Source organism: Copidosoma floridanum, unplaced genomic scaffold (assembly GCF_036245765.1).
Source record: "Copidosoma floridanum isolate Cflo_tuat_1 unplaced genomic scaffold, Cflo_Japanese_pri ptg000013l, whole genome shotgun sequence".
Lineage (NCBI taxonomy): Eukaryota > Metazoa > Arthropoda > Insecta > Hymenoptera > Encyrtidae > Copidosoma > Copidosoma floridanum.
In genome coordinates this window covers 14067709-14091866 of record NW_028321890.1, presented here as the reverse complement: position 1 = coordinate 14091866, position 24158 = coordinate 14067709, and the positions used below count along the sequence as shown (strand labels likewise).

At 36.0% G+C, this 24158-nt stretch overlaps 1 protein-coding gene across 1 annotated transcript in view; it reads left to right on the top strand.

Moving 5' to 3' along the window:
* Positions 1–1213: 1213 nt before the first annotated feature.
* Sgf29 (SAGA-associated factor 29) overlaps positions 1214–24158 on the top strand; it is a gene marked incomplete at its 5' end in the record, with an annotated part of 101800 nt that continues 78855 nt past the window's right edge. The window contains one exon of the mRNA XM_089590689.1: positions 1214–1238. Within this exon, the coding sequence (XP_089446815.1) occupies positions 1214–1238 (25 nt within the window). The remainder of the gene's footprint in view (positions 1239–24158) is intronic.

The following is a 24158-nucleotide window of genomic DNA, read 5'->3' as shown; positions in this document are numbered from 1 at the left end:
GTTATTTATTTAACAAAGTGGCCAGTAAGCGCCCCAGATCATTGGGTGATAGGCACTTGTGTTATTAATATAACAATTTTGAATTTCCGCGTGTCTTTGGCAATGCCCCTTCACTGCTGTGCTGTCTGCTCGACGGAACATTCTCCCTAGATCGTACAGCTATATATACGATCTAGGGAAAAAGTTCCGATATTGAATCCGCCTAACCCAACGCTGTACATCATGGTAATATGTATGAAAGCGACCAATACATATTACTTCCAATTTGAATAACTAGATGTCGCTCTTTATTTACGTAGTTAGAAATAACATACATGAAATGAAACAAAAAGTTACTATTGAATAATGTTATCAACCTGCTGCTTCAAGTAACCACTAAAAAATTATATAAAATGATCAAAAGCTAATAGTTAAATTTGAAAAAAAAAATAATATAGTTGGATTCATTGTTATTTTAAAATATCAAAAAGATAAATTTAAACAGTTATATGAATTCTCATTAAAATATTATTTCCGATTTCCATGGACCTGATCTTAAATTTAGTCCAACAACACAGTTCTACCCAATTTTGTGTAGTGCTCTTTTTTCACAGAGTAACACAATTGTAACTGAAGTGTCATCTACTTACTGTGCGCTCCACAGAGTAGAAAAGTGAATAATATCATCGACCAATAAGAAGAGAGAGAGAGAAAGAGAGAGAAAAAGAAAGAAAGAAAGAGAAAAAGAGAGAGAGAGAGTTAGTAGCACTAAGCCTACAAGCCCCCATTTTACCATTTACAGGAGAGTCGTGTTGAAAAGTGGGTACGCCGACAATTTCAAATTTTCTTCCACTATGGCTGCTTCATTGCTAACGACGATTCAAAGGTACGCAGCCGAACGTCATTGTCTCTCTCAAACCATCCTCAAATACAATTATATTTTAAAATAATTTCGTGAAACCAGATGAAAACAATGAAAATACTGACTGTTGAATCGAGGCAAAAGTGATTATACTGTGCAGTCTAATTTTAATGAATTTGTATGAGGTGAAATTTAAATGTTTTTCGTGTTCATTTGTTTTAATCCACTAAGTATTTAAAATTTAGCTTTAAACAATGCAATCGTGTTCGTGATGTATACAGTCGATGTAAAATGCCTTAGCTATCAAGCACATTTTTAAAATCTGCAGAGTATTCATTGTTGCTGCACAGTTTATCAGCCATGGGATAACATATTAAGGTAGTATGTGCACATTCCGGTAAGTGAGGTACTATTTTATTATACACAGTTGTAAGAAGCCTACTACTTTTTTTACGTTTTCAAGAAGTCAAGCTACATGGGCCACGTGCCTTTAACATACTCAAGTAATAGCATTGTTCATTATACATAACTATATGCATTGTTGTTTTTGTTTACTACAATCGAAATAATTCAGTTTTTAAAAATATTTCGTACAACTTTTTGTTCAATAACTGTTACGATTAAGAATTCCAACAAACTTACATAAATTGTAAGGTTATGCTATACTTCCGAGTTGGTAGTCACGTTGTTAGAGTGATATACGAAAATATAAAAATGGCAGGTCGTGATACAAACTGAAATTAGCTTGTTCGTTTTAATTAAATGTATGCATATTATGAACGATTATATGTTTATAACAATATTTGTACCGGTTATTAACACTAAATTATTTACATCGTTTTACTAAATCTACGGTTTCAAAAACAATGATTTTTTTTAAATCATGTTTTTTGATTTATCTAGACTTTATTCATTATGCAAAAACTCACACAAAAGTCGCAATGGACTATAAGCATTTGATTCAATAATATATAAATATACAGACATATATATTGCAGACATGCATAATCAATTATTTGGTAAAATATCTCGTATAAGTTCAAATACGACTGCTTCTAAAAATATATTGTAGCACGGGAAATTTTACTTAATAATATAAGTATATTACAAAAAACAAATTTAAAAAGTTAAGAGTCAAAACTCTCAGAGGTAAAACAGATGGTTGATGTAGGAATAAAGAAAAAATTTAAAAGTATGTATGATATTTTAGCGTTTTTAAAATTTATACACAAAGTCAGAAGAAAATTATGTTGTCACAATAGTAACTTCAAACAATGGCTTTACTATTTTTTTTTTTTTCATATTTATAAACACCTAAAATTTTATGAGCATATCTTGTGAAATATAAACAAACAACTCGTACTAAACAAAATTTTGGTGGATTTTTAAATACTTGTAATATGTTTTTGGACAAAGAAGCCTGATACCTTATGCATGTGTGAATTAGACTTGAAAAAAACATAGTTCTTGTATTTGTATAATTTAAAATATACTTTAATAAGGTAATATCTTACATTATAAAACACTAAATTATGTAACTTAGTGTTTTGAGTATATAAATATAATATGGGACATAATGGAATTTCGTAAAACTGATAAAAAAAACCTTACAACTTCAACATTTTCTAGTGAAATTCACTACTTAATTTTGAACCTCAGTTGTTTGTTTAAATAATGTATTGTAGAGATGGGCAGATACTTCTTTGTATTAAACTTTATGATGACCGTTAGTGCTCTGTAAGGTAGAGTTTGTCTTAAGTTACAACTTCTTCAAGTCATGTAACTAGCGTCAGTGAGAGTTGAATACCTTGTATGTTTATCTAAACGTTTAGCTTGTTAATTTACTTATCAATAGACTCGAAAAAAAAAAGCATTTTATTGGATTTCAGCAGAGAATGAATATTTAACACAACTCAAACTTCACTCAGCCATGATTTTATCACAAACACAATACTTTTGATATTAAATATGACGATAAAACAAGAAACTACAAACAATAAAAGATCCTGCTTAGTTATAATACTTTTTCCAAGAATTTTCGTGTAAAGTATGAGTAAATCACTCCTTTAAAATGCATGTGTAAATTTTTAACGATTCTAATATTTTTTTCTTTATATTATCACAATTGTATAGAATATTCCCAGACTTAGCGTAAAGATGTTAATTTTAATTTTTTGGTCAACACTGACACTAGTTTCGTGGTTTGAAAAGAACTTTATAAGATGGAAGTTCTACTTTTACAAAACTTTACTGGGGTAGATAGTCTCATTATCGAGCCCTGTTTTCATTATCAAGGCTTTCCGTTATTATTATATAACTAATTACCACAGTGGATTTACTAGCAAATTTTATTTTTTCACAGCTGAAAGTACATGACATATCTTTGTATTTTTAAAGATATGCTCACAATGACTTTAACTTTATTTACATAATTATAATTCAGACCATTAGCAATAAGAACAAGGCCCGATAATTGGATAATGCACCCTGGATTTTATAACTGAAAAATTTTGTTGACTATATGAATAATCATGGAATGCTCCATAACTTTTTGCATTTAAATATGTTTGTATGAATCTTAGACCATCCATCATTTTTGCCATTCAAAAGTTTTCTATTGAAACTCAAAAATAAGTTTCCGATTCAAATATTTTTAAATCAGTGCAGTTTTATAAAAACAAACTATTTAAAGATTGGTTGAAGTATCAATGAATTTTTTAGTATTTACTATTCTTTAACGACACATAGCTGAATAATACAACTTTATTGATCAAGTGTTATGAAGAGAACTCTGATCTATGCTTTGGGTATTTTAATTTTTCTGAAACTTTAATATTGCTCTTTCGTTAAAATAGTCTACTTTTCCCCAAAATCCTCCCCCCCCCCCCTTCCCTACTTACCTCGTTTCTCAAAAATGAACACTCTGCGATAAACGCATGGTATAAAAGAAAATGTCCCTCATTGACACAGCATACAATGCAGCAGAAGGTGAGAGTTCATAGCATGTTGAAGTTTTACCGAATAAATAACTATTTAAAAATTAGTATACACCATGGCATAATTTTTTCCATTGTATGATATCAAATACTTTTTTTTTTTTAAGTTCTAGTGTAACAATATTATTTGAATAAGTAAAAAAAACCATGTCCAATCAAGCCTAAGATACCACATTGTTCGTACTCGGCTTCGCTCCATCCCACTTACTGATTGCTGGATAGAAATTAGCTGCATTACATGTAACACTTAGCAAACGAAGTTGGAATATACTTTTAAGATCAAATCATTCTTTGGATTTGATTTCCAAATATCAAGTACTATTTATTTCCGCCATTATTATCCATCATTATGAAGAAAAAATCTGAGTAAACAGTTCAACTCCCCTATTCAATATGGTATGCAATACGACGAAAATATTAGAAACCCTTATCATTTGATCTAATTTTTTTCATGCATTCCTAACGGACTGAGCATACGTTTGAATAAAACAATATTCCTTCTGATTCGTATTTAAAAAGAAATTCTGGAGCAACACTAACCTGATAAATAATAAATGTATTTTTGCATTTTAAATAATCTAGTTTCAATTTAAATCAATTATGATTATTATTAAGATTCACATAAAATGAAACAAAAGCTAATAAACTATATAATAAGTAAAAATTTTATCAACGATCACTTGAGGATCAGGCAAATGAAGTAAGTACAAGATTTACTTAAACTCGCAACGTTTCGCTGGCCATAGGTTTACCAGCCTCATCAGGCTAACTTTATTCACTGAATAACATACGAGAACCATAAATTGTAAAAATATTTATGAAATATTTTCAAAATGGTTACAAAATAATAAATAAAACTTTTTTACAGTTACAGTACAATATTAATTACCAAGAAATTAGTAATAAACTATATTTGATCGATAAATATTTTTAAAAAATTTTATATACACTTTTGATGTGTACTTATGTTGTCATAAATACATAGAAAATTTAGGTAGGATTCTTGCAATTACTTTAGAATGATTCATATTAGGTATTTATTAAATCGAGACAATTTTCTGTCATTTTTCCGAATGACGTTTCCAGAACTGTCGAAACATAAGGATGTTTAATAATGTAGTAGTGATCACCTGTGTATATATGTATGTATGTATATATATATATATATATATATATATATATATAATTTTGTAGTGGTAGTCCATGATGCAAGTCAACAATTTTGATAATTAAATAGACGCAACGTTTTGGTGACTGTTTGCCACCTTCGTCAGGCGTCTGAAATAATTTATTGAGTATAGAATGTGTACACAACAAAGTTCACAAAAAGGTCCCTATTATGAAACAGCTAACATAAACATTGCCTTGTTGATTAAAAATATAGTAGATATTGTACATAGTGTTCGTCAACACTCATAATGCACCTTAGGGTAACAAGTCTAGTATGTAAACAATACAGAACATAATATATACTGTATTAGCAATACAGTATAAGCAGAAATTCTGAATCAAGTAGTGAAACACAGTATCTTGTTCTCAGTCGAATGACAAAGAATGATAAAAGTAAGGTATTGTACGGCATAAATGTATGTAAAGTATATATCAATAAGAGGACTCCAAGAACAGTGAAAATGATACGAATAATTAATAAACTCCAAGGGCTTACTGTTCAGTCTTTTATTCAGTTGACAACGTTTCGACTGCACTTAAGGCAGTCCTTTTCAAGTCTCTGAGTTAAAATAATTATAATGAAAATAAATATTACAACAGCTACCATAAACTACAAGTGTAAACAATTAAATAGAATAAATGAACTTACAAATTATGTAGAGCAACGTCCACTTAATATCAAATAATATCTATATCTGCTCTAATATAACCGACTGGCTATTAAGCTGTCTGAATATAATCTAAAGTAAGACTAGGTACATGTAAGTAACGACACACATGAATATCGAAAGATTGTATACATGTATAAAACGGCGCGAATTCAAACACACGATAAAACTCTATTTTAAACAATGTTTGATATAATATTTAAGTACTGTACTTAAATTATTTGTGTCAGTAATCTTATTTACAGTATTTAACTTAGTGATATATACCATTTCTGATATTAAACGTCTGTAATAACAAATTTCTTGGTCGAGTACTTGTACTGAATCGAAGTCGAAAGTGTGGCCATAATCTCTCATATGTGTATACACTACAGACGAATCTTTCTCGTTTATACAATCGCGTTCATGTTCTTTCGTTCGAGTATCAACAGTTCTACTAGTTTGTCCCACATAATGTTTATCACAATTTTTACACTTGAAACCATAAACGGAACACACTTTGTCGGTGGTGTCAACGCTATCTTTTCCTAAATTATTTAAAAAATTAAATTTACAAACAAATCTAAAAATTACTTTTATATTAAACTTATTAAAACCTTTTCTAACAATTTTATCAGTCTTTTATGTATGGTAACACTACAAAATCTTTAGGTAAGAAATTCACATTGTCACATTATGGTCTCGCCCGTAGATTGGAATTTAATTTTTTTCAAACGAACTTTTGTGTATTTAGTAATAAATTCTATCGGATAGTTGTTAGCCTGTAAAATAATAGAAACTTTTTTTAAATTTTGTTTGTGAAAAGATTCATCAGATAATTTAATGGCACGGTCAACCAAGGAAAAGACGACACCTATTTTTTGAGATACAGGTGAATGTGAAAAATAAATCAAATGTGAGTTTGCGTGTATATCTTTTTGAAACCAGTTCGTTTTAATGTTACCTGAGCTATCCCAATGTAAAGTTGTATCTAGAAAGTTAATAGAATTATTCTTGGGTTCTTCTATTGTAAAATTAATGTGATCATCAAATGAGCGTAGAAGTTGTAAAATATCCTTGGTATTGTTTTTTGGAACACAAGCTATAATAACATCGACGTAAATTTTAAAATATGCAATTGGAATGGGGCTTGTAAAAAGTAAATCATTAATTAAATCGTGCATGACTAGTTCTGCCAATATAGGACTGCAAGGTGATCCCATGGCCGAACCAAAAATCTGTCTGTAATATTTATTATTAAAGACAAAAAAATTATTATTTAGTATAAATTCAATGATCTCCAAGAATACAGTCAATGATAAATTAGTTTTAAGAGTTAAAATATGCCAACGTCTTTCTATTGCTTGTTTAACTAATTCAAAATTTATATTGTTAAAAAGGGCTACTACATCAAAGCTAACTAGGCAAAAATCGTTTGGAACTTGAAACTGAGAAATTTCTTTTGTGAATTCAAAACTATTTTTTATATTAAATTTTGATTGTGGTAAATTTGTCTTTAAAAAATTTGATACCCATTTTGAAATAAAATAAGTTGGTGAATTAATCGCAGATACAATTAGTCTAATCGGCTTATTTTCTTTATGTATTTTAACTAATCCATAACATCTGGCTAGATTGCACTCATCCTTAGTAGTAGGAAAAACCTTTCTTCCGCAAAGTATATACTTCACCAGCATAAAAGGCATCGCAATCAAGACAATTAATCTTGTACACGACATTAGTTTGATCCCCTCTCTGTAAGATCTTTGCCTCTTTTTATAATTTTTTTTAGTGAATTGGTAATTGTGGGAGTAGTTACTATGTTTAATTTAAGTAATTGTTTTTAAATAATTTCAAAGACACTATTAATACACGCGTCTATATAAATGAAAAAAGTTTTTATTAACAAAATTGAAATTGATATGTAAGGGTTGCTTGGATTCAACAACATAATTTTGTATTTGATCACGAAGAAAACACTATCAGTTTTAGTTTTTGAAAAAGTTACTTTGTTTGACATCGCTAACAAATCTAAAAATAGTTTTGGAGTATAATTATAAGGTTTAAGAACAGCGCAAGCCTTGTGAGAGCGGGAGTTTTTTTTTATTATAGCTCATAATTCGACGTTTTGCCACAATTTTACATGGCTTTCTTAGGACCGCATTCACCTTGTACAATACTATTACAAATGAAAAAAATTGTTATCTTACGAATTTTAACAATTGTATAAAGAATAAAGAAAACCGCTGACCTTGTACAAGTGCTACAAGCACTTTTAAACGCACATCATTATTATTATATTGTTAATTAGAACGTCGTAGTTTTTTCACTTCTAAGTAATATTGAAAGGTTGTATTATAATAATCTCACACTCTTTTAGAAGAGTTATTAATTTGGGGGTCCTGAATTGTTGCCAGCACCTGAATGAATCGCTTTTTCCTAACAAGGATTTTGATATAGTGTGGGAGTTTAGTCCTGTATTTTGATACTGTTGTCGTTGTAGTAGTGTTGTAGGTACAGGTGACCATATTCTTTATTGGTTTGTCCATCGCTGTGTCTATGTCAATTTTGGTTTTGATGGGGCGATACTTAAAAGGGAAAGATTCTAGTGAAGGTATAGATGTTAAGCTTTTGTTAATCTTGTAGGGTATCAAGACAGTACAACGATGAGCTTCGGATGAACTCTGTAGCTCAAGATGATAGAAACAGATTCTGTCCACCAAATCTTCTGTTCGAAGCAAAATAAAACTCACTCTTGGAGGACCTTAGGGCAATAGTGGCGGACTCTTACTACTTAGACAACCATTCGGGGGACAAACAAAAACTGGTTTTTTCGGGGCCTCCGAGTCTTTTTATGGGGAGTAGTGTTTTCTTGGTCACGCTTGTCACGTACCCTTCTTTTCCCTTTTACATTTAGATTAAAAAAAAATTTTTCGTGATAACTGAACATTAGCATAAGGATAAAATGTTACTAATATTTACTAGTGCTAGGCACTATTTATTTATTAAATCAAGTGTGGGACGTGAATGTTTCAGCCAGAAAATAGCCGTCCCGCCACTTTGTCACAAAACTCTCTCGTACGTTACCTACCTTGTCACTACTCACTGGATTTCTCTCCTCTGGGAGATCTAGGCCATATATGTCCAGCTCAGGAACGCCAAATACTCCTAAAAAGATTTATGTATTTTACAGCGCCCTAGCACTATTTTGGTTTCACCCTCATACACACTCTAAAAAGTTTAATCGTCTCTTTCTCTCACTTATATTGTTATGTCTGACGTCACGGAAGCCGTTTACATCAGAGCCGGTCACTGTGGATCGCGCACTGGGTGTTTATTAACTTTTGTACGTACGAAGAACGTGGCAGAGTTTCTTGATAAAGGGCTCGTGGGACGTGTTGCGGCTTCCCATATCTGGTGAAAAGCGTAGATGCAAATCGGCTAGACGGCGTGTATATGCATTGATACACAATGTGCCTAATGTAAGTGTGTCTGTGTTGATATGTTAACATGTCCCAGTCGTCCTCACCATCGAATTTCTCCTTGGCTCAGCTGTCGGAGATCCACACCTACCTCACATACACACACCATCTCATGCACGCCTCGTACTTGTCACGATCCTCGTGTGCCTTACTTATATGAAAATCCTGCTTACACACACTTACGCTTTCCTGAAATTCACTTTATCATTCACATTAATCATAAACCACATAATCGTTCGCTCGGATCACCCGAATACTTTTATCCTCGTATCTGACTCTAGTATACTATGCACAGTACACCAATCTTTCCGATGTCTTCGAAAATACTTTGCGCTACCTGGAACTCGTCTTAGTCTTGGTGGTGCTTGGATAGTTTTCGACGATATTCTTAGTTGACTGTCACTAAATTTTTTAATTGAATTACCTGTCTTATAAGTAATATAATTTAGCAGATTTTTATAATTTATTCCATATAATTTATTATTACCAAGACAATTCTCTACGTTTTTAATTTAATTGTCTTTATAAATTAGTACTAGAGCACCACCTTTGTCAGCCCAGATAACGAAAAGGTCTTTATTAATATTAAAATATTTTTTGCTATCATTAATTTTACTCCAAACAATAGTATCAATATGATTAATTTTATTTTTATTATATATTACATCATTTTTAACAATATTTAGTATATTATTTTTCAGCACTTATTGTTGCAATCTTCTATACCTTTACAAAACTGTAAATTTACACCTTTAAAACATTGAACAAATATTTTATTAGTGTAATAATCATAATTATATTTGATAAAATTGAATTTCCTACCCAAACTCAATGTAGAAGTAATAACATGAGGAATACATAGATCAGTCAAATTATGTATCCAATTGCTTTTTACACTGCTAATTGCGTGATCACTCTAATTTAGGAAATAAAATGAGTTAAATTTCATGGAATACAGTTGGTCAAACTTATTGCTTGGAATGCGTTCAGGTGTAGGGCCTGCAAAGGTTTGTTCTGGACAGTCTTTTAAAGTGTAACCCTTGTCATTGCCTTCGTAGCATAGAATGCTTGCAGAGGTTGCATTTGCCGCCACAGCAATGACATTGAATCAGAACCCTGCCCCACTTCGGCTTAGTGCACCACTTGGAGATAGTCGTAAAAGTGATCCTTCAACCTTTTCGTGTAGACGACTCCTGGCCAAATCTCACTCAAGAGTCTCTATCTTGGTCTGGTGAGTAGCTGGACGCCGAACATTTTCTCTCTCTCTTTCTCCATGGCCTTTTTATGTTGAGAGGCAAGACTCTCAATATGCATTGACAGCAAGGAGCTGTGATGGATTCTCTCCTTATCAATCAATTTTCGTATTGCCTCATTATTTTTTTTTGAGGCTCCTGTAAATTCATTTCGTGTATTTATGAGACTATGGACCTACATTTTTTTGGAAATTTCTCTTCGTTAGTTTAATCTATTTGTGCTTGCCATTTAATCATGCAAACTATCCATCTTTTTCTTTAAGCTATCTTTGCTATCTTTTCGATCTTTCAATTTTCTATCTACAGTTGAGGTATCAATAAAATTTATCTTTCAAATCTTTCAATTTACTAACTTTAGTTGAGGTATCAATCAAATCTATTTTCCTATCTATTAAATCAAAAAGGTCAAGCATATTCTGGCTGTTGTATTAGACCCTGGGGTCTAAAATAATTTACTGGGTGTAAAGTATGCCCATGGGTGCGAAGTGCAAATGAAAGAAAAACATTATACGTGACTAAGGCACCAAAATACAACAACGTGAAGTTATGTACTATCCTTTTTCAATCGATTAAAATATAAATGTCTATAACTTTTTGCTAGGTACACTAGTTTAACAAATCTTTCAACTACATATTGATATGTCAAAATAAAATAGTTTGGACAGTGTTATCAATGTTTGAACTGTAAGTAAGATATCAACAGTTGTACCTTCATAGAGTAGCGTGAATAAGCTAATCATCTGCCACGTCCATCTGTCGACTCCAAAGCAACTCATAGCCTCCTTTCTTTTAATTGTGTCTTGTCTTTAACATTTTACATCCACTCAGAGTATATGAGTCTTCTTGTTTTCACCTATAGGCCATAGTTGCCAAAAACAACTTCCTCTTAAGATATAACTGATAACATTTCAAATTTAAAAATAAATGAAGAAAAAGTAATTGGTATTCTAAAGTAGACTAGAACGCTTTCAAAGAACCAAAAATACTACTATTTTTCAATGGTTTCATTTGAATAATCATCATTAGTTTGTAAATTTAGTTATAATTGTAAATTTAGAGAGTGCACGGCAAAAGCACCATCATCCAGGATTGCTCCGAGGTCGGCCATGTAAGCCTGGGCCTGCTTATTGGAGATGGCAGCCATACCCCTCACCTGCTAGCAGCGCATGCGGAACTCCACGTCAAAGTCAGGGTAGCTCTCAACCCTCTTAGGCCTGAGGTAAGGGGACCTGGCCAACGTACTCTGTGGCATAAAAGCCAGTACGAAGGTACCAGTCCTGCCCAGGTACCCCTCATAATCAGTATCATTGAACTGAGCAGGAGCTCTACCCATCAGATACCTGGCCCCAAAATGATGAGCTTCTCTGCTGGCCATCACTGCCTCTCTGGCAGGCACAAGCGCAGCCATGTCACTAAGGCAAGGACAAAGCTTCCCAACTTTGTTGCGTACGAGTTTCTTAGCCACTTCAAATACCACCGCAAGCCTGTGCGTACCTGCAGGCATAGATTCGAACCTCAAGCGGGCATCAGAGGACTAGTTGATGTCCTGACCTCTTGCAAACGCAGGCATGGTCTGGATGATGGCTTCTACGCCAGCAACCGTCAGCAAGTACCTGGTGCTCACCCAGTGGCCAAGCATGTGCGCTGCAGTAACCATTGGGTCAGTTACGCCACCTGGATACTGGGCATGAAGAACCTTGAAAGAGTAGCCCTGAAGCGACCCCTGGCTGGTATGATGGTTCATAACCCAGTAATTGGCGATGCCTGCCATTGCCACGACCAGGGCCTTGCTGATCGCCTCCGAATTAATGACGGCGTTGACTACAGCCACCACGTTGACGTTGGCAGGAGCTTGAGTAGCCCTCTCGGTAATATACCAGTCACCGTCAGGGACCGTGTCAGTGGTCTACAGCATCATTGTCCTGCAAAGACCAGCCATGCTGTTAAACAACAAGTTCCTGGGATTGTCATCCATGTTGAAGTACCAGTGGCACATGTTAGTGAACTGTGCACTGGACGCCTGGCCTTGAAGAACCAGAAGCTTGCTGTCCTATTCTACTCCAGGATCAGTGCCCACGGCTATCCCCAGTTTGATATCGCCATTGAGCGCTGGAAGGGTAATGACTGCAGCCATCGCGACGAACAGAAAAACAATAAGTAAGAACACACGAAATCGAAAACAAACGCCTTGCTCTCTAGATGAACGAAATCATAAATGTGTGCTTCCGTGGTTCTTGCTGCTAGATTGCCCTAGCAATTAATATGTATTGTGATGTGTCATGCCTTGCTCACCTTGCAGTCAGCAGCAAGACATGGCACATATCAAATTATTCTTTATTATGACTTACTATAGGACTAAGCGGATAGGAGAGATAGCTGGCAATCAGTATACATACATGGGCGAGGTTAACGTTTAAGCATTTACTTGCATTTATTATTAACTCAAAACTTATTAGTATTTCTATACAATGTTTACTCTGCCCAACTATCCGAACTGGCCTGACTCTATACAGCCTTAGCCCTGCAGGTGCAGGTTCGGCAGTTGCTTCTCAGCACAATGCTTGTCTACGGTAGGGACGGGATAAATAGGAAATAGGCCTACCGTTCTTTTGTTACAGCAGGGGTCTCTCTGTAGCACTATCCTCGAGCACCGAAAGGTCCGACGAGCAGGGGTTAGCACTCGAACCCAGCAGTCCTTGACAGCGTGCGTGTGAAGGTCGTAGTGGCAGTCCGGGTAGCCAACAGGTAGCCGTTGTTGTGCGTCTCCGGTGGCCGCTCGGTACGGCACACAGTCGTATCTTGCACACACACCCGTAGAACTATATAACGCTGCGAAGCCCTCGGATTATACGTCCCAGCGGGAAGCAGACAAGACGGAGAGTGCCTTTCTTGTCACCCCGCTGATTCGTATTTAAATGTTCGGGTACCGACCCAAGCCGACGGCCAGTTACGAGGTCTCGCGGCCGAAGGGCCACCCACACCAAGGGAGATCAGTGAGCCTCCGGCACCAGTGAGGGAGGTGGATGTGGTTCCTTCCCCCCCAGGGTATAACTTGCCACCACTGATCCCGACCCAGGCGCCCACGAGAACCACGGCACGCCAGATCCGTCCCGACCCGGAGCCGGTGGGCCAACTGAACCCCGAGATGCTGGACCAGCTCTTGGAGATCGCCAGCACCCCGGCGGAGGAACCTTGGTCAGTGGGTGACATGGAGAGGATCCAGTTGGTGCTCAGGCAGATCCACCTGGCACAGCGAGGATACGTGCCCCTGACGGCATCGGCGCCGTCCTGCCCACTCCGACGAGCAGTACCACCATCCCTTCAGGTGATTCCAGAAACGGAGGGAATTCCACGGCTCATGGACTTGCAGGTGGCATGGCCAAGGGGAGTGCCTGGACCCCCACCGTTCATCCCAGAAGCTGACCTCCTGGCAGAGGAACCGGTGCAGATTCCAGAAGCCATTTTGGCTCCTAATCAGGGATGTTGGGAGTGTGGGGATCTGGGGCATCGTTATGTGCAGTGTCCGACGCGCGACCCAGTGAAAAGGTTTTGCCACAAATGCGGCAAAAAGGGCGTGAGCGTCGCGAACTGCCCACATTGTTGTGATCTCTGGGCGGTGGAAAGGCGAGCCTATTTGGCAAGGCAGGCGAGCACCAACACGCCACACTAGGAAGCGTACAGTGACTATCCCTACAGTTAGAATTTTTTTTTTTTTTTTTTTTTGAAATAAATGACTTGGTCATCAGATTGGTGATGTAGTGAGATATGTTGACATTGGAATTATAATTAACTACAGAGTTCGATTGATAAAATATTTAGAGAGTTGGATCCGGCATCTCTCCTCCTTCAGGGTTCGTAAATCTGTCTTCATCAGCTTGCTTTATCGCTGCATATATATCCTCAGCAGTCTTGGGGTTGAGCACATAACCTAAAGACTCTCCAACATTCTGAGGACCTATCCTCCTCTTTGTAATGACTATTCTGATTACTCTGTCACAGAAATCGTTCATATGCTTGGAGGTTTTTGTAACTATATTTCGGATATTGGGATTATCCAGCGACTCTATCACACGAGCTGCAGCATATAAAAACCTATAATGTCGCTGTTGCAACATGGGACATTGGTCTGGAGGAACAAGGAGTTTTACATAAGGTCTATTTTCTGGGTCAAGTGTAGAAAGAAAGTTGTACGCATGCCATAATATTGAAGATTCTGGCCCACTAATTTCTGGCATAGCAAAGATTTCCGGATTGTTTTGCACAATGTGTTCATCGATCATGCCAATGTGACCAATCTCTGCCCACCACATGTCTCTAATTATTGACTTGAAGGCCTCTTTATAAATTCCGCTCTGTTGATGGGCCAGGGATCTCAGCACTTCAAATATGCAGTTACGAGCACCATGCATTGATGCATAAAAAGAATTGATGAGATTACAATTCTGATTGTTATAAGGGTTGAGACTTGCTGATGACATAATAACCCTCATTATAGCTGATAAAGCTCTCCATCTGCTATGAAACCAAGGAGCGACAGAATTCTCATTCAATCGCTTTGTCAAAAAGAGCATTATGCTTATAGCCATCACCTGTATGGTTCCTTGTATCTGCTTATTCCATTCATCAGTTAACCCTGCTCCCTCCTGAAATGATAGCCAGAGAGCATCGAACATTGTTTGCAAGGCCTCTCTACTCAGTCGGATGACATTGATGTTGATTCCTGCCTCTCTTATCGCATTCTTCACCCCTACATTTATCAGCAATTGCTCTGTGGCATACTCAAGTAGAATGGTAAGGTACCTGCTTGCGATAGCTGTTATAGTCAGATCAACTGGTTCGTCACCTTCCAGTTGTTTGTATAACGCTGTGGTTGCAATGACTCCTATCATAGCGTGAATCTCCACCGTCATTACCAGCCCAGCATTCACTGTGAAACAGTTTATTGTACTCTTTTGCTGGGGTGGATCGTTGTTCGTATGCAGGGAAGTTACGCGTGTTGTGGCTGTGTATATCCACCCGTGGTTGGCTGATGCTATCCATTGTTGGTAGTTGTATACTCGCATGATGTCTTAGTGAGTGCAGGGGTACGTTTTGTTGAGGTGTCATGCCGGGATTATACGGATGAATAGTTGAGTGCGCTTGGGGTATATTCGAGCTGTACTGGGGTATGTTAGGCATTTTGGATGCCACCGCGGGATTATGCTCACCTCCTCCTTGTACATGGCGGAGTGTGTCGCGGTATCCCGGTTGTGTGTTATAACCGTACATACCAGTTGTTGGGGCTTGTGGATGGTCATTTGTAGAATTTTTGTTTGACCATGTTACCCGACGTCCGCTCGCATCGCTATTAACCCTGTTCGTGGCTCCCAAATTTCTTTGGTGGCCATTGTTACCGAGTGCCCAAGTTTCCCCGTCACCCCGTCCTACTTCTGCCCCTATATTTTCTCTAGGAGCCCCACTTGCCCCCATCGTGTGTGCCAAGTTAGCCCCAGAGTTAAGTAACGGATTTGCCGCCAACACGTTGGACGGTCTATTCGTGAGATTTCGAATTGCATCTTCTTTAGGCCATTCGTATGACCTTCTGTAGGATTGCGATTCCTCGTATGTGTGCGTCAACTTTTGTGCATCGCGCACTACCGATTTCATTTCATCTCGATTGTCTACTGCTTTTGCGTTATCGAGACCACGACGCACTTGCTCGCTTACAACTTCACGGAATTGCCGAGGTGCGGCTGTCGAGGTGTTGGCGTGATCGCCATCTGCCACGCTAGTGTTCGTCGTCGATGATTCGTTAGGTACAAATCTGGTTTCGCGGCGTTTCCGCCTCTCCACTGTGTCTGAAAGCTCCATGGCCGAATTGTTTCGATCTATTTGCGTAATTTCGTCTATGTCTCTCTTCCATGTATTAACTGTTGGTCCGATGTATTTTCTTTTTAAAAAACGCTGCAACCGATCCCTAGCTTCTGTTACGGTCCCATTACTTGTCAATCCTAATAATATTAAATATTAAAATATTTCCCCGTCCATGAATTGTTCAATAATATCTGCAATTACTCTTGTTATCGTCTCATGGCCTAATGCCTGCAGTTCGTCCCCCCCCCGTCATGCTTGCACTTGCGGAAAATTCCAAGTCCTCTAGCAAAACCGTCATGTTTATGTGTACGTTGTACTATAGGTTACCCAAAATAAAGCCGGACGATAGAGAGAATACTGTACGTTTGTAGCACTTTGTTTATACTGTAAGGCTACTGTAGGGCTCTATTCGAACAAGTTTTTCAAAATACCGTATTTTCGTACTAGCAATCTACTATACGAATGTAAACACTGTATTTATCCCACTATCAAACTTTCACTTCGTGTCTTTAGAAACTGTACCCTATACACTATTTACCGTACCAGGTCACGCCTCAAAATAAAAGGAAGATACTTTATTATTATTTTATTGCGCGCAAGCAAGGGCAAAACGGTAGTGCAAAAACGAATGACCAACAGACAATAAAATTTTCAAACACAATAGATACTTAAATATGACACACTGTGCATCATAATTGCATTTTTATTATATTATAAACACAGTTTGCCATCAGAATTCATGTAGCGATACAGCAGGTGATCATACCCCCTATACATACATGTGAAATAATCACAGAGGCCAGGCAGTGCACGTAAGCTAACCTACCTGCCTAGGCATACGGCGCGCACACAAAATGGCCGCTTAAAGCACAGCGCCGAGCAATTGCCTGTACAACTAGTCGAGCGCCATGTGATGTGTCGTGCCTTGCTCACCTTGCAGTCAGCAGCAAGACACAGCACATATAAAATTATTTTTTATTATTACTTACGATAGGGCTAAGCGGATAGGATGGATAGCTGGCAATCAGTATACATACATGGGCGAGGTTAACGTTTAAGCATTTATTTGCATTTATTATTAACTCAAAACTTATTAGTATTTCTATACAATGTTTACTCTGCCCAACTATCCGAACTGGCCTGACTCTATACAGCCTTAGCCCTGCAGGTGCAGGTTCGGCAGTTGCTTCTCAGCACAATGCTTGTCTACGGTAGGGACGGGATAAATAGGAAATAGGCCTACCGTTCTTTTGTTACAGCAGGGGTCTCTCTGTAGCACTATCCTCGAGCACCGAAAGGTCCGACGAGCAGGGGTTAGCACTCGAACCCAGCAGTCCTTGACAGCGTGCGTGTGAAGGTCGTAGTGGCAGTCCGGGTAGCCAACAGGTAGCCGTTGTTGTGCGTCTCCGGTGGCCGCTCGGTACGGCACACAGTCGTATCTTGCACACACACCCGTAGAACTATATAACGCTGCGAAGCCCTTGGATTATACGTCCCAGCGGGAAGCAGACAAGACGGAGAGTGCCTTTCTTGTCACCCCGCTGATTCGTATTTAAATGTTCGGGTACCGACCCAAGCCGACGGCCAGTTACGAGGTCTCGCGGCCGAAGGGCCACCCACACCAAGGGAGATCAGTGAGCCTCCGGCACCAGTGAGGGAGGTGGATGTGGTTCCTTCCCCCCCAGGGTATAACTTGCCACCACTGATCCCGACCCAGGCGCCCACGAGAACCACGGCACGCCAGATCCGTCCCGACCCGGAGCCGGTGGGCCAACTGAACCCCGAGATGCTGGACCAGCTCTTGGAGATCGCCAGCACCCCGGCGGAGGAACCTCGGTCAGTGGGTGACATGGAGAGGATCCAGTTGGTGCTCAGGCAGATCCACCTGGCACAGCGAGGATACGTTCCCCTGACGGCATCGGCGCCGTCCTGCCCACTCCGACGAGCAGTACCACCATCCCTTCAGGTGATTCCAGAAACGGAGGGAATTCCACGGCTCATGGACTTGCAGGTGGCATGGCCAAGGGGAGTGCCTGGACCCCCACCGTTCATCCCAGATGCTGACCTCCTGGCAGAGGAACCGGTGCAGATTCCAGAAGCCATTTTGGCTCCTAATCAGGGATGTTGGGAGTGCGGGGATCTGGGGCATCGTTATGTGCAGTGTCCGACGCGCGACCCAGTGAAAAGGTTTTGCCACAAATGCGGCAAAAAGGGCGTGAGCGTCGCGAACTGCCCACATTGTTGTGATCTCTGGGCGGTGGAAAGGCGAGCCTATTTGGCAAGGCAGGCGAGCACCAACACGCCACACTAGGAAGCGTACAGTGACTATCCCTACAGTTAGAATTTTTTTTCCTGGACTCGAAACGACCACCAATGTGGGTGCCCCAATCAACTGAGCTATCGTGTCCCATTATCGGAAGTAAAGTTTGTCTTGAAGCAGCTGCTCACAAAGTACCCAGCTCCTGGAATGCGTTAGCAAATACCGATCTACCATTTACAAGCCTATCTGCAATATCATGATCCTCTAACCTCTTTGTGCCAGCCGGCAAGTTGCGAGCAGTTCTATCCCACCCATCGCGACGAACAGGAAAACAATAAGTAAGAACACACGGAATCGAAAACAAACGCCTTGCTCTCTGGATGAACGAAATCATAAATGTGTGCTTCCGTGGTTCTTGCTGCTAGATTGCCCTAGCAATTAATATACGTCAATACCGTGTATGGTGTGGACTTTTTCAAGTCTTCTTAGCATGGGCCCAATGATTATTAGTAAATTGTATTGATCTGCAAAACAAATATAAAAAAAGGGCAACACGATTTTCTTCATTATAAATATGCTTAAAAGTATATATAAATTAATATTGTAAACATTTAATTTTTCAAACATAATCAACAGTCTAATAACCAAAAAGTATTGAAGACTTTTCATTACTGACTCTGAAACTGAGTCATAATGTGTGCTTGTTTTCGTCGTTGCATTTCTGTTAAAAGTATAATGTAATTTATTTGTAAGTTATGGTTTTTATTTTTCCTACACAACATCCTTGTTTTTCAAAGTCAGTGTCAAAGAGACACCAAATTACGAAATTGTAATTCTGTTGATTATGATAACCATGCTCTGTAGTTATAACTTTTTTTATTAGTTCCTTGTTTTACTTATTACAAGGATACTAGAAAATTAGTAATCCAACAGTAGCTAGTTTTTTACCGCTATATATAAAATACAGCCCCAAATTGTGGTTTGACTATTAGTTTTTTCAACGATTTATGCGTTTGTGGCTATTACGTCAACTTCAGTTTACATTTTTACTCTACCCCAGCATGCCGGCGGTTTTTTTAATACTTCTTTTGGTACGTCTACTAATCCTATTTTTTAATTAAAATTACTATTAAAAAAGAATTTTTATGCTCTTAATCACTCCTTTTTAATAAGTGAATGATCATTCAAACGTACAGTTAAAGACTACATTTTACGAATCAAGGTACATTGAAAATGAAGTAGTGATTTATGTATTTAAAAAGTTGGTGAGTTATAAATCAAATGAAGATGATGGATAATCCTATCATCAAAAAGGCTTATCATAAAAATAGAATTTCCGTATGAAAATACAATTCTAAGTAAATGCATTACACTGACAATGCTTTCATTATCTTATACAATAATTTTATAAAATTATCTTTGTTATTATAGTTTGTACTGTTGTGTTTATGAATGTGTGACCATCGTGTGGTGATAAAATAGTTTTTGGAGTAAAAATAAACAGTTCCACACAATAGATCTCATTTGAAAACTTTATCTAAAATTATCTGAAATGTACATAGCTCCAAACTAAACAATTTTATTTACAACACCAAAAAATAGGCCTTGCTTGAGATTCATGAAAAAATATTTTACTGTTGCACAAGAATCCATGACAAAATTTTCAAAAGATTTAAAATATTGTACAAAAAAAATCACATGAAGTATGTCAAAATCTCTAGAATTAAAGTACATGAGTTGAACAAAAGGAATGAAAAATGAATTTAAAAAAAAAATAAATAAAAAAAAAAAAAAAAATGAAAAAGCAGAAAATAAAAAAATAAAAAAATACAGAAAACAAAAAAAAAAAAACAAAAAAAACAAAAAAAAAAGAGTACATGAAATAAATAACATGGAATATCTAAAGAATTATTCTTAACATCAACTCTATGTATACAAATTTTAAATTCAATGCAAGATATCATTTTTGCAAACAGCGATGTTGTACTGTAACAAACATTCTTCATTGTTAACACATGTTTTAACACGTTTTACTGTTTACTATTTTTATATCTCAAAATACCTATCGAATAATTGTATTTAACTCGTAAGAGTCTCATTAAAATCGCTAAAACGTTAACTATCGACTTTGCCATGGTGATTATTTAAGGATAAAAAAATTGAATTATTTATAAAAAGGAACACTAAAAGAGAGAGAGAGAGAGTGTGTGTATGTATAAATATAAATATAATTATACGTGCTTACGAAAGGTGGCTTATGTAGAAATTATAAATTTTTTTAATGCATGCTTGTAATATTAAGTAGCAATGTTTTCCTAATTAAAACTGCCAGCATTTATATGCTTGAAAATTTTGTCCGTATAAGTGACCTTTGCTAACATTTATGAGTGCACATGTAAACAATAAATTTATGTATGCTTTAGTGTAGGGCATTTTCCTCTTTATTTGATAAAATAAAAATACATTTAAGCCAATAAATGGTTAAAACGTATGAAAGGATGGATATTGTAAATCAATCATTCATTTGCGTACTCGAAAATGCTAAAACAAAGATAATGAAGAAAAGAAACGGAGAGAAAAGATAATAAAAACAAGAAGAAGCATGATCTCGAAGAAGAAGTAGAATACAAAGTCACGTTTTTTTTTACTTAAGATGCAATAGCTGACTTCAGATAATCTTGTTGTCAAAGAATCACATTAATTTTTTTGTTTTAAACCAACTGTGGGTATTCAATGCGACGTTGGTTGTGGCTTTAAGTTGTATCTGCAATTCAGCCAATTTTTGTAAAATATAAACTTTGTTAATCGTGCTATTTACACTAACACTATAATACAGGCTATTTCTGCATAAAAATTAATTTTTTAATTATTAGAATAACGATTAAGCAGTGATCTATCACAACTATAAAAGCAACTTTCAGAAATATCTTGGTTATTGTTAAAAAAATTTTATACGATTTTTCTTTATTTCAAGAAGAGTGTAAGGAATGACTTATACATGCAAACGTAAGTTTTTTTAAATTCAGTTTTTCTTTTTAAACAGATATAAGACAACACAGCATTAAAAAAATACAAGAACTATTATTTTTCTTATAAAATGTCCATGGTACAAAAAAATTTATTGTTAGTATTTTTTTTGTAAACTAGTAGTTTTTTCTATAATTTTTGTAACACAGTTAATTATAGCATTAATATTTTAGTGTTAAAAATTATAAAAAAATTATTTTACTCAAGATACCAGCTTATTCATTGCTTTTCAAACGCAATTATTTGTAATATTTACATTGTTACAGTAAAACATATTTATATTGACAAAACAAAATCAAAACATGTATGAGGGACTTGTCAACTTCAAATTTCCCTTACATTTCTTTCATTGCCATAGTCCTTCCTTTTCCAAATTAATTTTAAAGACTGTTCATTTTCTTTGAAAAGATATAATCCAGAGATAGTAGCAAGATAATATGTGTCAAAGGGTGGTAAAACATAATATTTAAACAAACCAAAAAGTTAGAATGGCATTCAATGTTAAAAAAAAACCATGACCAACCGTCAAAACCCACAGAGATGAAAGTTACTATCTATACTTCTTGACTAGAAAACAGTTTTAAAGGTTTGTACTTAAAAGCATTTCATAATATAATGTCAACAAAATTCGAATGGTATGATTGTAAATGATGTCGATCATGATTTTTACTTTCAGAATTTGAAATGAATTATGTGGTTGAGTAATGAGTAATAAGAGTTGTGGTCACTCCTATTGTAAAGTGTAGAATACAAGAATTGATGCATGAGCAAAAAAAAAAAGAAAAGGTTCTATAGTGAAGACTGCTCTTAAATTCTTCGAAGCATAATAACAAGTACGTATTTTTTTTAAATTAAGTATAGAAAATACTCTCCAAAAATTTTTTGGCTGAACAACTTATGTAACGAGGGGTCCATAAGTCCCTGAAAAAGATAAGGAAATTACTTTTGGGGTAAGAAGTTTTTTGTTTTTAACTATCTTTTGTCTGATATCCCTTACGGAATGTCCCTCTACGCACTGCTCCAAACGCAACTTTTTCCATCTTTTTTAATAAAAACAAGTAGTTAACTGATATTAAAACCAAAGATTACTTTAAACACATTTCTGGAACTTGGCCAGATACCTAATGAGAAGAACTTAGGGACCCCCTCGTCAGTTTTTGTCTGATGTTTTACGGATGAAAATAATTGTCCACCAAATATGATAATTAAATAATTTGAAATTATATAAAAACTATATGCTGATGTATATTTATACTAATAACTTATTAATTTAGGTGTCCCTGATGAGAGCACTAACAGCGCATCTAGATCATCCCAAGATTTTTGGGTCTAAAAATTGAAAGAATAATCACACAATAGAGAAACAACGAAGGATATGCAAAATACGTACAAAAGATCCTACATGAAGCTATATCGCTACAGAGATTCAATTCTCTGTTTTTCAGAATTTTGAATAGTAGCAGTGGTCTAGCGAAGAATCTTCACTAAAACTAAAACCTGTTTTAGTGCTTGTCTAAGTTATCATGACTCAAATATATCACGTATGTGTTACAAAGATGTAATTTTCATAGATTGAAAGAATTAAACAGATTTATTTCCACTATGTCTCAATTTACAGCTGAATCAGTTTTTCAATGGACTGAAATGGCAACTGGAATGTTAAGGTTTTCCAGAAAAATTCATACTCACAAAAAATGAAATGATTGAATTTTATGTAAAAGAAGACTTTCACAACCCTTAGAAAATTACATAGTGCAAGATCACACCCGTTTTTCGTACTCAACTAAAAAATCAACTGGCAACATTTTATTAAAGTGACTTATAGTATTTATTGATCTTAAATGCAGTACAGGAAAAAATTCTACAACTTTTTAAATAACGTTGTCTCCTTTAATACACTTTTCTTGTATGGCAAGTAACAAGTCATAAAAAATCCTATCTCCATGTTAAATAATTTTGTCCAATTTGAAGTTGACTCATAAAAAGTATTAGTTGCAAAAGAATATGTAATAACAATTATAATCAACTGTTATAACAACTTCACTGACATAGTGTGATGCGTTTATTTCTTTTAAGTTATTTCGAAAAAATTTTTGAATTGTAAAGAAAATACACGGAATTATTTTAAGGTATTACATGAAGCTATCGTCCTATAAAAAAATGTACTGTAAAAAGCATTGTCATACGTAATGTAAAAAAAAAAGAAGCCAGAAAAATTTGTTATAAAATACATAAACATATTCAGTTCTGTTATTTTTACAGAAATGTATCCTCACACCAACAGTTATAAATTTAATACTCACAATAAGACGCTATTTTAATAGCCAAATACGTAACTGGTTTAACAATAAAGTTAGCATTTATAGTACGATGCATGAGAAAGAGCATAGAGCATAAAAAAGAAACTTTCTAGTTGTACCATGGAACTATTGAGAATAAATATAAAGTGTTAATATCTTTGGGATCAAGTAATGTTTTTTTGTATTAGCAGTATGTTATACTAAAGACTTTCTTTTCGTCATAAAAATTTTTTAGTAGTATCACATCAAATTTCTCACGTCAATTGCTTCTGGTGATTATTGTTAAATTAATCAGAAGGCATACATTACCTTTATAAGCCCATTAAATT